We start from the raw sequence: 17,058 nt of genomic DNA on the forward strand, positions 1-17,058 counted from the left end.
ACTGCCTCCATGGCCAAAGACGCCCCAGTCAGATTGGCATCTACAACCCCCCCCCCCCCCCGCCGGACAACAATGCCATCAATAAACTTTGGACATATGATACATTTTTCCTGTGCAAAGAGTTATTGGTGCCACTTTGGTTGGGCCATGATGAAAGAGGCAAGCCTGTATTACACACGAAGTGAAGTCAACACAACAATACTATAACACATTTAGATTCAATTCAATTCAATCAATAGACTGAAGACTGATATTGTCCTGATAAAGAGGTCATTATGGCCTCCTTATTCAGCCCTCAAGTCAGAGACCTAACCTATTGTTATTAGTTTATGGCTAATCCCAAGAGTTGCATGGTTGGTTGCATTTTGTCTATTTCAGTTAAAGGACTGTCTCCTTGGAGAAAGACTAGCCTTGATATATGCTGCCTGTATGTAAATGTTTTAGGAGAAACTCTGGGCTAATTCCCGCGTGAGACCATCCCTGGAATTGAAGAGTTCTGACTTGTTGTAGTGATTAATCTTCAGGAGAAGATTAGTGTTAATTGACTACCTGCCAAGAAATGAATACAAGATTGTGAAACAAAATAAAACCCGGCGGGAAAAATATGAAAACAAAGCAATTCTCACCTGCATCGAGACTTTGAAAGAAAGACGCTAGATCCAGAAAGAATACTATCCGCTCACTTCCACTCGACTTTCTTCGTCTGAATGAGGCGAGGGTCCGCCAGTGATCATGATAAGAAAGTATCAATATTAGCTTGCTAGTGCTTGCACCTGAGTCTTATTTACGTTCGTACTAGCATACCGATGGTAGCGAGGTATTACGCAGCTATCAACGTTAACTTCCAAACACACATTACGCTCAAAGTTACTACTAGTTTTACACAAGAGCTTTTTTCTCGCATTCTTCAGGCGAGTTCCATTTTCTTTTCTGAGAGATAAATCCATGCCAGGCATAGCTGTAACCTGAGTGCTGGTCTGGGTAGAGTGGTTAGAGAATCAGGCCAAGGGAAATTAAGTCTTCGCCAACCCCCCCCCCCGCACCTCTAACGACCATGCCAGGCATAGCTGTAACCTGAGTGCTGGTCTGGGTAGAGTGGTTAGAGAATCAGGCCAAGGGAAATTAAGTCTTCGCCAACCCCCCCCCCCCGCACCTCTAACGACCATGCCAGGGTTTGTGAAAACAGACAGGGTTTCCTCAAAACTGGGTATTAGTTATTGGACGAATGACTTGCCATACACGCACAGATATACACACTCACAACCTCCAATTTATAGGATCATAAGCAAGATATGAGCCAAGTAAAAGTACAGTGGAACCCTGGTATCGCGACCACTCATGGGACCGAGGTTGAATAGTCGCGTTACCGGTGAAGTTGAAAATCCGGGGACAAAATGAATAATTAGGTTTTCCTACAAAAATTTTTGAACTTATTCGTAAGTTCAAAATTCTGAAAAATTTCATGCCAAAATTTTGGGGGGGGTGATGATGTTTCTTCATTTTGAGCAGAAAAAAAACAAGTGAAAAAAATATTTGGCTCAGAAATTTTTTCATCCTTCAGAGTTGAATATTTTCTTCTTAAGCTCAAAATTTTGAACAAATTTCAAAGCCAAACATTTTTTGGGGCTGATGATGTTTCTTTAATTTGAGCAGAAAAAAACAAGTGAAAAAAATATTTGGATTCAGAAATTTTTTCATCTTTCAGGGTTGAATTTTTTCATAAGTTCAAAATTCTGAAAAATTTTCAAAGCCAAATTTTTTTGGGACTGATGATAATTCTTCATTTTGAGCAGAAAAAAACAAACTGATAGTAACTGCCTGTACAAAAGTTTTCATATGGATTCTCAGGATAGTCACTGTCCGTGGTGTTAAAATAATGAAGAGAGCTTTGTGCCGACGTGTTAATTGCTGGGTTAATTGGAGACACGGTTGCGACCGATTACAGCAATTAGGCCCTTTGGTCGGGTTAGAGGGGTGAATTTGGTCCAGTGGTCGTGGTCTGTGTACCAGGGTGGTCGTGTTACAGGGGGCCTTGTAATGGTAATTAGAGAGGAAACCATTCGGGACCTGATCTGAGTAAAGTCGCCTCCCAGAGCCCGGTTGATACCCACCTCAAGCTCAATAACATTCAGTTGCCGGAACCGCAAAAAGGTTTGTAGCAATCATTTTTACTGATTTTGCAGACCAGGCCAAGCGTGCCGGCCGAGGAACCAGTCAGTGTAGGGGGAAACTAGAGACCCCAAAGAAAAGCCCTGCATCCTTAGGTAACTTCCTACATTCTAACTGGCAGTCTGAAAGGTCAGTTATATTTTACACTTATTCGATTTAAAAAACACATAAAACTTTCTGCAACCTCAACCCCCACCGATGTAGTCACTTCATCTAAATTGGTTTCACAATAAAACATGAGAACAATATAAAGTTCTACCTATTTTGAAATTGATTTCACTGTCTAACCACATGATCACGATTCAAAACCCCACCCGTTGAACCTGAAACCTTTTTATAAGGCAAACAATGAGACTAATCGAATTTCAACTTGCCATACTATACGAAAATTGAAAAGCCTATCAGAGTGGGCTTGATGCTCCATGTACCTAGCACCACACGGAGGAGGGTATTGGGGAAACCTCAATAGAAACCATGCTTGTTTGGTGTCACATTTAAAATGATTTTGAAATCAAAGAGTTCGAGTCATCACAGGGAATTTTTTTATTTATGAAGGCCATCAGAGATGCAAACTAGGGTAAGGAATGTAAACTGGTCAGCAAGAGTTAGGGTGAGATGTGTCAAATGGCAGTCGAGGGTTTGAGGGTCGTAAATTCACAGTCAGGGTTAAAGTGAGTGTGAGGAGTGTAAGATGCAGTCAATGTCACATGAAGTCGGGGAAGAAAACAAAGTTATGATGCATCTGAAGTCAGAGGTCTATAGACAGGTCTATAGTCAGAGGTGATATATGTGATTAGCAGTGGTCATACCAAATATATCACGCTGCATGGAGGAGTTTCATTCAAAATCATGAACTGGTTTCAATAGCAATTATGAACAACAATGCTAATTAACGAGGACAGAATATCTCACAACATGCCAGGACTAATTAGCCCCAGATCTCTGAAATGTTAACGAGAAGAGGTGCCAGTCTGGTGAGCAGAATTTCAGGTATAACGCTATATCAGCAACTTGTTACTTTTCTATTTCAAATCAAGTTGGAGAGAGTTTGCTGTGACCCAGCATAATGAGAATACACAAGATGAAAGTCTACTTAGGTTAAACCTTTCAAAATATAGCTGCTTGTTTCATTTTCATTTTAAAGCAAGTTGGTAGTTGATTTGTTCACCTTCAGCACCTGAAATATACAAAGGCTGAACCAAACTTAGGCTGAACCAATTGCTCTATCCGAGTTACTTCAATTATCTCAACATTTACACCTCAGGTACAGATGACCAATTCATTCTAAGACAGTCTGAACCTTCCATAGTTTCATACATCGCTACCTTAGTTTCTTATTTGAGCACTGCTAGTGAATAAAGAGACTCAATGATATTCAGTCAGAGTCGGTTCCCTAATGACATCGTGTCATGTCACTTTATGACGGCGAGCCAATGCTTTATTGTCTTCAAGACGTATATCTGCAGCAAATGTTCAATAAAGCCACTTTAGAACCTTGCCAAAGAAAGATACCAATGCCATTTTCTCCAACCAGACTTCGGGACAGGATTCTTCTTGACACTTCAGCTCTATTGACCCTGCGACAATCCCTCTACAAATGAATTAATCAGCTTGTATTTGGCAAATTTATGTACTTTACGTTTTTTGCGACACCCAGCCCTTATACCACTCAATATTTTGTTCAGCAACAGTACTTTCTGGGGACCCCTGTTCATCCTTTGATAGTAACTTGATTATAATACAAGACGTTGAGATTACATTACACTGAAATACAACACACACGTCCATCAAAGGCAGCGCCCCCCTACTTTATACTCCCGCTGCCCAGCAATAATTATTTCTTCCAACCTATTTATCTTGATTGGGATCTGATTGTTCATCACAGCTTAGAGAGGAGGTTGTCCGCAGACAGTCTACAGCCACTCCACAGCTCAGCTGTAACGCAGGCTTGGAGAGGAGGCCGCAGACAGTCTACAGCCACTCCACAGCTCAGCTGTAACGCAGGCTTGGAGAGGAGGTTGTCCGCAGACAGTCTACAGCCACTCCACAGCTCAGCTGTAATGCAGGCTTGGAGAGGAGGCCGCAGACAGTCTACAGCCACTCCACAGCTCAGCTGTAACGCAGGCTTGGAGAGGAGGCCGCAGACAGTCTACAGCCACTCCACAGCTCAGCTGTAACGCAGGCTTGGAAAAGAGGTTGTCCGCAGACAGTCTACAGCCACTCCACAGCTCAGCTGTAATGCAGGCTTGGAGAGGAGGCCGCAGACAGTCTACAGCCACTCCACAGCTCAGCTGTAACGCAGGCTTGGAGAGGAGGCCGCAGACAGTCTACAGCCACTCCACAGCTCAGCTGTAATGCAGGCTTGGAAAAGAGGTTGTCCGCAGACAGTCTACAGCCACTCCACAGCTCAGCTGTAATGCAGGCTTGGAGAGGAGGCCGCAGACAGTCTACAGCCACTCCACAGCTCAGCTGTAACGCAGGCTTGGAGAGGAGGCCGCAGACAGTCTACAGCCACTCCACAGCTCAGCTGTAACGCAGGCTTGGAGAGGAGGTTGTCCGCAGACAGTCTACAGCCACTCCACAGCTCAGCTGTAATGCAGGCTTGGAGAGGTGGCCGCAGACAGTCTACAGCCACTCCACAGCTCAGCTGTAACGCAGGCAACAAACTGTCACAGTGGTGGAACTCAGTTGGCTGCTTAGCCTTGGCGGTCGTCTCAACCAAGCTGATCCGTCCAATAGACAAATCATGATTATGACCCTGGGGCACTTATTAAGTTACCACTGACCTCCTGCTAAGTAAGTTGACACATCTAACAGTCAGATACCTTTTTGGGCTACACATCTTTGAACTGAAGAAAATTGGACCTGCAATGTTACCATTCTCCTCATGAGTGAGGCTCAACAATTTTCCCCAAAAGTATAAGAGATGTCCACTGATCCACTCTGAAGACTTTCCTCTGGAGCTGTGACTGATATGCTCAGGCCAAGCATTGACATTAAGAGCTGTGGAGAAGTGGATGGGTGTCCAGGAAAAATAACATCAGGCGACATCTCCTAATCATGATAGCTTGGATTATAGTGACAGACGAGAGGCCCACTCAGCAGACGAGCTTGTGCTATCCAGTAAGGAGGGATGCTGCATCATACTCTCTGTACATCCAGCCATCCACTCTGTCTTTTATTGAAGTCAGTATACAGTCATCCATGACCTGTCTCTGATTAAAAAACACCAGTATAGGTTTTAGGAAAATTCAAAATTGGTCTTGAATTCAGACATCAGACATATAAGATTTCCAATAGTTCATGTGATAAGCAGCTGCCGAAATCTTCTCCGAGATGCGTCAACTGATATCACTCAGCGGAGAAAACACAAAGAAAGGTAAATCCCACAAAAAGCTGCTCAAACCGAATCCACAATATTATTTACTATAAAAGAATCTAATATTTATGTTTTCAACTAAGCCAGTTGGTCAATTTGAGTGGCATTCATGAAGCATGACATTTTGGATGAGTGAGAGTAACTCGAGAAGAGAGACATCATTCTGATGCATGATCATTTACAAACGGACAAAAACCTGACATCCAAAACTGAAAGTAAGAAAAAATGGTCGTTTTTTGTGCAAGAAAACGGACACCATGGGAATTGGTGCCGTGGCGATAAGCACTCACTCGGTGTTTACCTAATGGAATAGTGTACATAAGTGTCCGATTCCAACTATTGATTTACTCCTCAAATGGAAAAGCAGATGATAAAGGAACCTTGTCCCAGGGGTCATAAAGGACAATTTCATCAAATGCAAGCATACACCTGTGTATAGGGGTGTATGTGGCCTGGAGGTGAGACTCACTTGAATGCAGTTTTTAAGCCAACTGCAAGAGCAGAAGATAAATGCACAACCTCATTTCAGGGGTCATAAAGGGCACCTTTAGTATAGCAAGAATAGTGTGTGTATATTGACAAACGACTACTCGATATGAGGTTCAAACTAGTCCTACAATCAAGATGAAAATCAAAACCACAAAGACCACAAGACCATTATTGCAATCAGGCCATCCTGGTCATTTGTACTAAAGCTCATGCAAAGGCAGCTCTATATGAATGTACTGAGGAATCGAGTATGCTTAGGGTGAAACCAACAGTAGAGTGTCTGGTCTGAAACATGCTGCACTACCACGCTAGGAAAGAGAGAACCCATGGGCATCCACAGAGGAGCCAAAAAAACAAGGGGTGGCCAGTACTCGGGGCTATTCTGTAAATCGGGTACCTCGGTAATCAGAACACCTCTATATCAAGGACATAATTCTCAGTACCCAGGGTGTCTTTTCTAGAGAGGTTCTATTCGGTTTTGCCTTCTTCGAATTCAAAAAATCCACCAGCTTCAAAAGACACTCAACCTATCTTTCTCAAGCTTTGTTTCACCATTACTCTTCCACAGTTGACGTTGGCCCTGATGGGGTTAAAGTCCTGCTGACATTGGACACAACAAAGGAAGGATATTTTTATCCACCCAGCCTCCATTAGATGTTTCAAATTTCACACTTGAATCCTGCGAAATGAGGAGACCATCCAAAGTCAATCCTAGCAGGTTGAAACACGTGAGCAATAGGGGAGGAGAATACACATGGAACTTGTTTCCCAAGTGACATATTATGTATGCTGGCTAATATAAATGTGCTTACAACTTCAGACTAACTGGTTGCTCATTTGAAACAGTCATCATTGTGAATCAAGCATAACTTGTGCAATGCTTTTACTGATATGACCTTATCAAAATAAACTTAGCTCCAAACATAGAATCTATGAAGGGAGATCAATGATAAACATCATGAAGTCTACCACAGCCATCCATAGGTTGATGAGGGAATATTGTCTGTGTATCCTGGTCACTTCTTCAATGTCACGTTCCAACATAACAGTTGTATAAAGGAATAAATAGGCCTAGAATCTGATCACCATCACGTCATCATCGACAGAATATGGTACAGCACAGCAGGCATGTGAACTGCAACAATTTATCATTATACCAATAGAAGATCACTTTAAAGGGGGAGTATAGGCAGGAGCTAGGGGGTCAAATTGGCGGCCCTCAAGCATGTGCACAGTTTGGGAACTTGGTTATGTTTGATTCAGTGATTCATCTTGCCTACCTTGTTCCTACTATAGTCCCCCTCAATAGTCGGATGTGTCTAACTCAAATGCATGTGGTTCCAAAATCAGACACTTCCGCATGAGAAAGAGCTGGGAAAAAGTTTTAAATTTGAGTAAGACAGCATGTGCAGATGCATGGTGCAGGGTTAGGGGGAATCACATGGGTAAGAGTTAGGACACATCGTTGTCACACCAATATGCTTGTCACAATCAGTGACAAATCATTGTGTGAACTCAAGACAGAAAATCAAACTTAACTTTTACCCATTGATCATGAGGAATTACACAAATCATTGGTTAGCAAGTAGTTTTCAACTCGAACTGTTGGATTTACCTGAAAACCCTCATTGGCCACTCTTTATGATAAACATGATCATGACTTTACTGGAGCACTCACAGGCGGCAAAGCACGAGATGATCGAGGTCATCCTGACAATTGAATGCCAGGCTGTTTCACTAGATACATACCTATGAGTAGGCCTAAAGGAGTAGTCGTGCTGTAGGCCCTGTTTGCAAGATAAGAGGAGGATCATGATGGAGATGAGGTGTTAAAGACTTAATATATATATACATATACATGGACCCAGGAATTGACAGGCCCGAATACCCAAATATAACGTTGAAACTACAAACGTCTACTAGCCCGTGACGAAGCTCTAGGCGACCAGTAAAGTTACCAAGACAACGTGGTCCTACCTTAATCTCATCCGGAGGCTCCGTTTTCACTTTTATTCCCGATTCCGCCTCTGTTTTACTATCCGTCACCTCGCTAACCTGCTCCGACTCCATCCTGCCTCCGTACCCAACCGATGTTTCAAGTGAATGGATAATATCTCGGCAAACCGGGGTATATTGACATGGAATCGGAGCTCGCTTGCAACCCGACACGCCATATTGAGTTATAGGCTACAGGAAACATACTTGTCGGCACGCCAGCCTGTCGCGAGGGGGCGTGGCCTGCCTGTCACTTTGCGAGCAGACGTCATGCTGTTTTGAATGAGGATGCGGTTTTATGCCGCAATTCAACTTCGGATTGTGTTTTATTTCAATGAGATAAAGATCACGCCCCTTGGTTGTCCGTTTTTGCGTTTAAAGCGATCTTATCCCGGCTGTCTGGTTTGTGACTTTGTCTTGTAAGACTTATATATATATTAAGGATGAATGGAACCATGCCAGTAATGTAACACGACAGAATCTCTTTGGCAACACGAGGTTGTATAATTTTTATGATAATGTGTCCTAACTCTTTCCCCTAACCATCCTGAGGAAATCAGGGGTTAAATGTTCGCTTCTCCGGCGCTGTCCCCTAGCCGACTTTAACCCTGATTACCAGCTGGCGGATGTTTCTAGGTGGGGGCGGTCTGATAACGTGATTATCACAAGTTTAGTGATTCTATATACCGTACGGACAAGTGGGGGCTATAAGCATGCCGACTTATCGGCGGTGAATATCAGTCCTAAAGTCATCATATACGCATAACGACGGTGGATCGGCCTATAAGTGATTTCTGCAACATTACATCATAAGAGCAGGAGCCTTCGTTAGAACCTCCCTCCTATAAGTGATTTCTGCAACATTACATCATAAGAACAGGAGCCTTCGTTAGAACCTTCCAACGTCTTCTGTTGCCATCTGTTGGTTGAAAGCACAAATATCAGGAATATCACATCTAACTCTGGTCCCCGAAGTTGCTGTTAGGCTGCTTGAAGGGGGATTTCTGCTCAGGCATCATGCATCATGCATCATGCTGGAGCATTTTTAACTCCCCCTCCCCCCACAATAAGTCCTTCTGAGACGATTTAAAGGACCACAATATACATCTTGTAGCATCAACATTTCTATGACCCAACTCGCATCACAAATCAGCTAAGGCGGTTTCGTTAGCGATAAATCAATTATTATGTATCCAGATTTCGAAGATTTTGACTTTGTGAGTTTCAAGACCCAGAGACACAAAATGACTCCCCCTTACACATGTTTCCCAAACCCCCAATGCACTGGCTAAACATGTCAGAAGGACAGGGGGTTGTCAACATGGTGAGAGAGATGAGACAGTCACAGCCAGGCCAAATCAGTCCTGGCTGCTCCACCGTGCTGACAACATGATGAGAGAGATGAGGCAGTCACAGCCAGGCCGAATCAGTCTTGGCTGCTACATGGTGAGAGAGATGAGACAGTCACAGCCAGGCCAAATCAGTCCTGGCTGCTCCACTGTGCTGACAACATGATGAGAGAGATGAGACAGTCACAGCCAGGCCGAATCAGTTCTGGCAGCTCCACCGTGTTGACAACATGGTGAGAGAGATGAGGCAGTCACAGCCAGGCCAAATCAGTCCTGGCTGCTCCACCGTGTTGACAACATGATGAGAGAGATGAGGAAGTCACAGTCAGGCCGAATCAGTCTTGGCTGCTCTGCCAAGTTGTCTACATGGTGAGAGAGATGAGGCAGTCACAGCCAGGCCGAATCAGTCTTTGCTGCTCTGCCAAGTTGTCTACATGGTGAGAGAGATGAGACAGTCACAGCCAGGCCAAATCAGTCCTGGCTGCTCCACCGTGCTGACAACATGATGAGAGAGATGAGACAGTCACAGCCAGGCCGAATCAGTCTTGGCTGCTCCACCGTGTTGACAACATGATGAGAGAGATGAGGCAGTCACAGCCAGGCCGAATCAGTCTTGGCTGCTCTGCCAAGTTGTCAACATGGTGAGAGAGATGAGGCAGTCACAGCCAGGCCGAATCAGTCTTTGCTGCTCTGCCAAGTTGTCAACATGGTGAGAGAGATGAGGCAGTCACAGCCAGGCCGAATCAGTCTTGGCTGCTCTGCCAAGTTGTCAACATGGTGAGAGAGATGAGGCAGTCACAGCCAGGCCGAATCAGTCTTGGCTGCTCTGCCAAGTTGTCAACATGGTGAGAGAGATGAGGCAGTCACAGTCAGGCCGAATCAGTCTTGGCTGCTCTGCCAAGTTGTCAACATGGTGAGAGAGATGAGGCAGTCACAGCCAGGCCGAATCAGTCCTGGCAGCTCCACCGTGTTGACAACATGAGAGAGATGGGGCAGTCACAACCAGGCCGAATCAGTCTTGGCTGCTCTGCCAAGTTGTCAACATGGTGAGAGAGATGAGGCAGTCACAGCCAGGCCGAATCAGTCCTGGCAGCTCCACCGTGCTGACAACATGAGAGAGATGAGGCAGTCACAGCCAGGCCGAATCAGTCTTGGCTGCTCTGCCAAGTTGTCAACATGGTGAGAGAGATGAGGCAGTCACAGCCAGGCCGAATCAGTTCTGGCTGCTCCACCGTGTTGACAACATGATGAGGGAGATGAGACAGTCACAGCCAGGCCGAATCAGTTCTGGCTGCTCCACCGTGTTGACATGGTGAGAGAGATGAGGCAGTCACAGCCAGGCGAAATCAGTCCTGGCTGCTCCACCGTGTTGACAACATGATGAGAGAGATGAGACAGTCACAGCCAGGCCCAGCTCGGATCGGATCTATAGCAGATTCAACGTACAGTGGTTGAATCATTGCAGCCTTTCCCCAAAGCAATGGTAGTCATATTGGAGTGTTAAAACTCTGGCACGAGCCTCATTCCCTCCTTTAGTCATCCGCAGAATTCCTCCCACCTTGTGTTGGTGGTTGAGCTGCTGGCCAGGTTGGTGGTTTAACATGCAAGTTGCCTGGATACATGATCTCCAACTTCCATGACGACAGATGTCATCGGGTCTTCTGAAGAAGAACATTCGACAGGGGCTCGGGTTCTTTTCAGTTCATAATAAAGTAAATGGAAACCAAGTCAAAGCAAGAAATTGATATAAAACTATAAATATTTAATTAGTTCTGGAAGACTACAGATACTAAACACACATGTCTGTATGTACCATAACTAGCGTGATCTTCCCTCAGCTACTGTCCGGGACAACACTCTGTTCTTTACTGCAGCAGACTCACCTCTTCAAATTCAACTTTGGCCGAGAAGTTTTAACAATAACGAAAATCCACTGTCATGTAAATGTAGCAACCCCACCTCGTGATCTTAGTTATCTAAACCAGATGTCTGTTAAATGATGTACTGCTGCCTAAAACCATACCTTTACACTCAATATCGTGGATCCTATCAAACAAAAAACAGTGAAATAAGTTTTATACTCCGATTTATTTCCAAGAATACCTGGAAACTTTTATCCCATTTGAATCATTACTAACATTTGCTTCACACATCATAGCATGAATCTGCACCTCTGACAAAGTCTGTCTCGTTAAATGAATTTTGAAAAAATTCCATCTTGACATCTAATTACCAAATCTTATGATATAATAGAGAGAAAAATAAATAAACTACTGAGCTGTAAGTGTAAAGTACAACTATCATCAACTAAATTCTTACAAAGCACACTATCAAACCATTCTCTCAAGAATATCGCAGACACCAAATCCTTAGTAGAGATCTTCCAGCAAGGCTCAGTTTGTAAAGGTCACATACAACTTGCTTATCTTGTGGAAGCACCTCAAAGCAACAATATTATCATCCATTATGGCTGAATCACATATCAAGTTCATTGGAACAGCAGCCAACCCGTTCATGTAGGCAAAGGCAAGATTGGGTGTCAATTCCTGCCAGCACAACCAAAATCGACAAGTCAAAGTAATGATATTTACTGAGCTCAGATGGTAAAATTGCCACTGAAATAGTGCTCATCACAAATGTCACTGGCACGAGCAACGAAAATACTTTTCCAGAATGAAAATCCACTCCTTTCAGTTATTACACTACAGAGTTGTCAATAGTAAATGTTCAAAGGTGATGGGTTTTCCTCTGCCTATTGAATGTTGATGAGTAGAACCAGCCAATGACTGGTGATGGGTTTTCCTCTGCCTATTGAATGTTGATGAGTAGAACCAGCCAATGACTGGTGATGGGTTTTCCTCTGCCTATTGAATGTTGATGAGTAGAACCAGCCAATGACTGGTGATGGGTTTTCCTCTGCCTATTGAATGTTGATGAGTAGAACCAGCCAATGACTGGTAGAAGAAGGCAACCAATTAAAGAAGAATTTTTTTGTTCAATGAAGATTGAATTCTTGATTTACAGTACAAGAAGATATTCTGGAAATCTTCATGGCAGTTTTCACCAGATCACAAGTCTCTCTGTTTCAACAATCCCATGACAAGTCATCCATGCGTAATGTTGTCTGTAACTTTTTCATGTCCTTGAGCATCTTCAAGTTGGAATCGCGAGAGGACATCCTCAGCTGCTGGACACTCTGACCCTTTGTTTTTATCGTTGTTGTCACTTGAACCTCTCCACCATTTTCATTATTAGGACAATAATGTCGGACTGCCGTCTTCGCTCGCACTTTCTTTGCCTTGGGCTTACGCTTTTTCTTTTTGTCTTGTAACTGAAAGAGGTCATGATTGGAAGCAGATTATTTCAAAATAAACCGAAAAATACAACAGTTGATTGACTGTTTTCTACTGAACAATGATTATTCTATGCACCATTAACAACCAAAGGAGAGCCATTAATGTTGAGAGACTCTGGATAACAATTTCAAACTGTTTATCAATGCTTGCATTTTCTCTGCCATGGCCTTTAGATCTCATAATCTATAAGAGAGCAACCACAATAAGCTGCCCTGGGCACGAGAGAAACAGAAGCGAGACAAGGAAAAGCTGGCTTCATAGGTTGCAAGTCTTAATGTGAAATGATAGAATGAGGTGGAGAGTAGGATGGGGTCAGTGTGTGGAAAAATGTTTGCAGGGAGGTGTACCACCTGGAACCAGTAGGTTCCTTTATTCAAGATTTTGTTGGTCATCAGTGGGAAGTATTGAATAGATTCAGAAAACTGATAGATTACTTGGTCTCCATACGACTAACTGATATTATCAGTAGTATAGTATGCAAGCAGACCACCAGGGAAAGTCCAACCAGGATTCTATTCCCTCGGGAAAGGCCTGACTACCTACCCCTTGCTGATGGCGTTTCAACCTGCCGATCTGCTCACCCTTGGCCTCCATACGACCCACTAGCGCCTCCAGTTCTCGCTCAAGATCGTCTCGAAGGTTATCCTCACCAGCTTCATGGATTTGTTTCGTCAATTCTTGGTGTTCACTGGAAAGGAACAAAACTTGAAATCTGACTGCAGATCATAGTTCAGGGATTCAAGAAAGAGGGTTTTCTTCCTCCTCCTTATTTAATAGTTTACTAAATAACTGGAATACATGTCAATTTGAGATATTTCTCCACCAAAGCCGACTGCTTCTTGATGGGATGTTAGGCCTCGCAAAGAATACATGTAATATGGGATTGGAATGCAAAAATAAGTGATTTAAAGTAGTTTTAGCAGCAAACAAGCAATTTACTCACAAGCTCATGGATGCAAACTCATCATGCAGTTGTAATAGTAAGTCAGTCAGATCACTTTCTTCACTATCCTGAGATGAGATAGACGAACGGCACGTTTTCACCGTTTTCCTCGTGGGTTGGGGAGGGCCACCACACATCTGTGTGTTGTGAGACTTGAGCATCTGCAGCACCTTTTGAACATTCGCTCCGACGTGATGGCTCGGACTCGTTGACTGGAAACGGGAGGCAGACATTCAGAGACATGAAAAATAACAATGCCAGTTACACAAGACACATGGTTGTATAGTTTCTGCCAATAAGGGCTTAACTATTGCAACCATTCCAAAACAGCCAACGTTTTGCTGAACTGTTTAAAATGCCACTTACTCATCTGACAATGATATTTTTTTGACACTAGTTGGGTGACACAGTTATAATGTGCACCATCTACTCATCCTCAGTATCCAAATCTCATCAGTGAAACCTGCCTACCTTGGATTGCAGAAATGGTATTTCCGCTAAGTTCAGATGATAATGATCATGAGGTCCTCGAGTTGATCGTGCAGATTTGGCTCGTTCAGCTGTTTTCTTCTTTTTGGTCGTAGGTTTCCTCCCACCGTCAGATGAGAGTAAGATCCGATTAGCAGCAGCAGCTGTTTCTATCTCGGCGGTTTTTTCTTGCATTACTTTCCGATGTTGTTTCTCCTTCCTGAGTTTATCTTCTAGTTCACGGATCTTATTCTGAAGAAAAGATATTCAAGATGAAATATCACTTAGAAATAAACAGTTCACAACAAAAAGAGAGTTGAGAACGAAAGAAAAAGCCCAGCTTGAAGAAGAAATCATGTAAACGTTCCATCACTTTCAAAGGAATTCATTTCCACTCAACAGTGTTTTTCATTCATTTTTTCCCTGGAAAAGTACAATATGACTTATTAATATGAGATCAAGATTGATAAAAAGACCCTAGAGATGAACAAAAGCTGTCCTGAACAGAGAGGTGTCCTCATTACAGAGGTCTACTGAGTGAGGTACCAGTGTTCAGATCATACCTGAGCAACTGTTTGCGTCGCTGTCAACTTGAGTTGTTCCCGCTCAAGTTCTGATATCTTATCCATGTGATCTTTAATCTCTGTCTCGGTTGCAGCGGAATGTTCACGGTTCTTGGTGTACTGGCGTTGCATGATCTCCTGTTTATCTTTCTCCGCATTGGTCACCAGTTTCCTCATGTACTCCAATTGCTTCTCGAGAAGGCTGCAACGACTTTCATACGAATTCAGCTGAGATTCTAACTCTGGAAAAACAAAATGCACTTGATGAGGTTAGTGAGGTTCCATTTGCAATCCAATCAACGCATTTTCATATCTCCCTATTCCAGAATATGCAAATTAAATACATACTCTTAACCAGTAATGTCACCCAGTCTCTCGTTCTTTTTGACACCACAACATTATGCTGCAATAACCAACCTCTAAAATACTCCAACAATCAACTTTGTTCACCTTGCGTTTCCTTGGAGATCTCGGACTGCTTTGTCTCTTTCTTGTTTAACTCCTGGCTCCACATATCTCGGAATTTAGATGTTTCAGTTGTGAGGGAGCGGAGATTCCCCTCTGCGGCAGAGCGATCCACTTCTAGACGGCGGATCTTCTCTTGGAGATTTTTCAGGGCTGTCATAACGGCTGGAAAATTTATCAAGAAGCAATGGACATCAAAATGCAGACTATTTGAAAACACACCCTGCCTTAGACAGTAGTGCATGAACTGTTAGATTATAAAAACAGATTAATTCCTTGATGTCAACAGCGGTCAACACAACAACCATAACCCTACAGATAGAACATGTTAGACAATGGAAACAAATTATTGCCCGCCGGCATGCCACCACCAAAGTACACTTAGATCCAGCAATAATATTCTTCTCATTTACCCGGTCCAGTACCTCGTCTGTTATGCTCCGGGAATGAAGACAAAGGTGAATCGTCATGTTTCCGGTAATCAGAATTGATGAAGGGTGTAGTTCTTGGGTAGACATAACGCGAGGACAAACTGTCTTCCTCCATGTCTTTTGTAAGGGAGGGATCGAGGCGTCCAAACCGAGGACTGGTTGTGCTGGTTTGTGCTGTAGCTCCACCAGACATACCAAACTGAAAAGAATAATTGTGACTACAAATCTACCTCATGTCCACCTGATTATTTCATATCACTTCTGGATGAGTCTTTATTCCGACTCCTGAGTCCGAATTAAGACTCCCTACGACTCTCACATTTCCCAAAAAAACTAGCCCAGAATATATAACAGTGATATTTATGCATCATTTGCAGTTGAGCCCAATGCAGTGTTTTCTTTGAAGGAGATAGGCATTAAAGGTAATATGCATACACGCGAGACTTCTCAAACCGTACAATGTTGTAACATCGTCACATCCGGGACCGAAGATCCGAAGTGATAACAACAAACATTGATTTGAAACAGATTCAGAAAATGTCAGATTTCAAGACAAGAGTTACAATGTTGTCAAACTCAAATCTATCGATGCTTGATGGATTGCACATCCACAACAACACAATAATTAGTCCATGCTTAGCATACAAGCTACATCATGGATCATGGAGGTATCATTTTAAAATACCTCCAAGGTAGGATGTACAGCTATTAGTGCATGTAGTGTAGGCCTAGTGTCGTAGTGACGTGCTGCATACTTCAAGTGCATGCTGCACATACCATTATATTCATACACTATACAGGCACAGCACCACGACCACGATTTGTGACCAATTAACTACAAAATCTAAGCGAATCACAACAAAAGATGGAATTGCAAAATATACTCACCGAATCAAATAAACGATTAGTTTTTAATGAAAGCATTTAAAGCAAAGAAATATTGGGTAAAACGGCTTTTTATCGAGGTCAAATATATTCGAAGGTTGAAAAGTTTCAAAACTGTTGACACATCCGGGTATTTTTTCCGCTTGGATTTTCTAATCAAACTTGAATAAGATTTTATTGATATATATTAACAGACACGGAAGGGGCTTAAATTTAATGCTTTATTTTAAATATAATTGCATTTAGGCCTGTCAGCTTTTAACCGAATTCACTAAAGTCTGGGCGATATCCAGTCGTTTCGATCCCTAAACTTTTCGCCCCCAGTTGTTTCGCTCCAAATCGAAGTCGTTTCGCTCCCAGTGCCTTTTTATTGGGATCGAGAAAGTACCCCGGTACAATGAATTAAGACTTGTTAAAATTCATAGAAGTCAAGTGTCAAAGAATATGTGCTTTCCAGGGTTGTCTTAATTTTTTCAAAAGATGGATGCTTATGACTGATGTCTAGATGCCAAAATAACTCCCAAAATAAGTCATATATCTCACTCATGATATGACTGCCAAAAGAA

The 17,058-nt window shown here is 43.0% G+C and overlaps 2 protein-coding genes across 4 annotated transcripts in view; both read right to left on the reverse strand.

Annotated features, from left to right (window-relative positions):
* Nucleotides 1–8,211, reverse strand: part of LOC135487630 (sine oculis-binding protein homolog) — a 48,839-nt gene extending 40,628 nt beyond the window's left edge. Inside the window, exon 1 of one of the 2 annotated variants that reach the window (XM_064771640.1) lies at nucleotides 8,015–8,211. In XM_064771640.1, the coding sequence (XP_064627710.1) occupies nucleotides 8,015–8,107 (93 nt within the window). In that variant the 5' untranslated portion in view covers nucleotides 8,108–8,211. Of the gene's footprint in view, nucleotides 1–626; nucleotides 758–8,014 lie in introns of those variants that run through there. The other variant, XM_064771641.1, reaches the window with a different exon arrangement.
* A 2,911-nt stretch (nucleotides 8,212–11,122) lies between these two features.
* Nucleotides 11,123–16,782, reverse strand: LOC135487633 (centrosomal protein of 57 kDa-like). 2 transcript variants are annotated; one of them, XM_064771648.1, is made up of 8 exons: nucleotides 16,496–16,782; nucleotides 15,602–15,806; nucleotides 15,162–15,341; nucleotides 14,712–14,953; nucleotides 14,152–14,400; nucleotides 13,681–13,892; nucleotides 13,281–13,425; nucleotides 11,123–12,712 (listed from the first exon to the last, which is right to left on the reverse strand). In XM_064771648.1, exons 1-8 carry the CDS (start codon nucleotides 16,529–16,531, stop codon nucleotides 12,467–12,469), a joined length of 1,515 nt encoding a protein of 504 aa, XP_064627718.1. In that variant the 5' UTR covers nucleotides 16,532–16,782; the 3' UTR covers nucleotides 11,123–12,466. The 2 variants fall into 2 exon arrangements, with proteins under 2 accessions (XP_064627718.1, XP_064627717.1); XM_064771647.1 differs by having other exon boundaries at nucleotides 15,590–15,806.
* Nucleotides 16,783–17,058: the final 276 nt, after the last annotated feature.

This window comes from Lineus longissimus, chromosome 5 (assembly GCF_910592395.1).
Source record: "Lineus longissimus chromosome 5, tnLinLong1.2, whole genome shotgun sequence".
NCBI classification, from domain to species: domain Eukaryota; kingdom Metazoa; phylum Nemertea; class Pilidiophora; order Heteronemertea; family Lineidae; genus Lineus; species Lineus longissimus.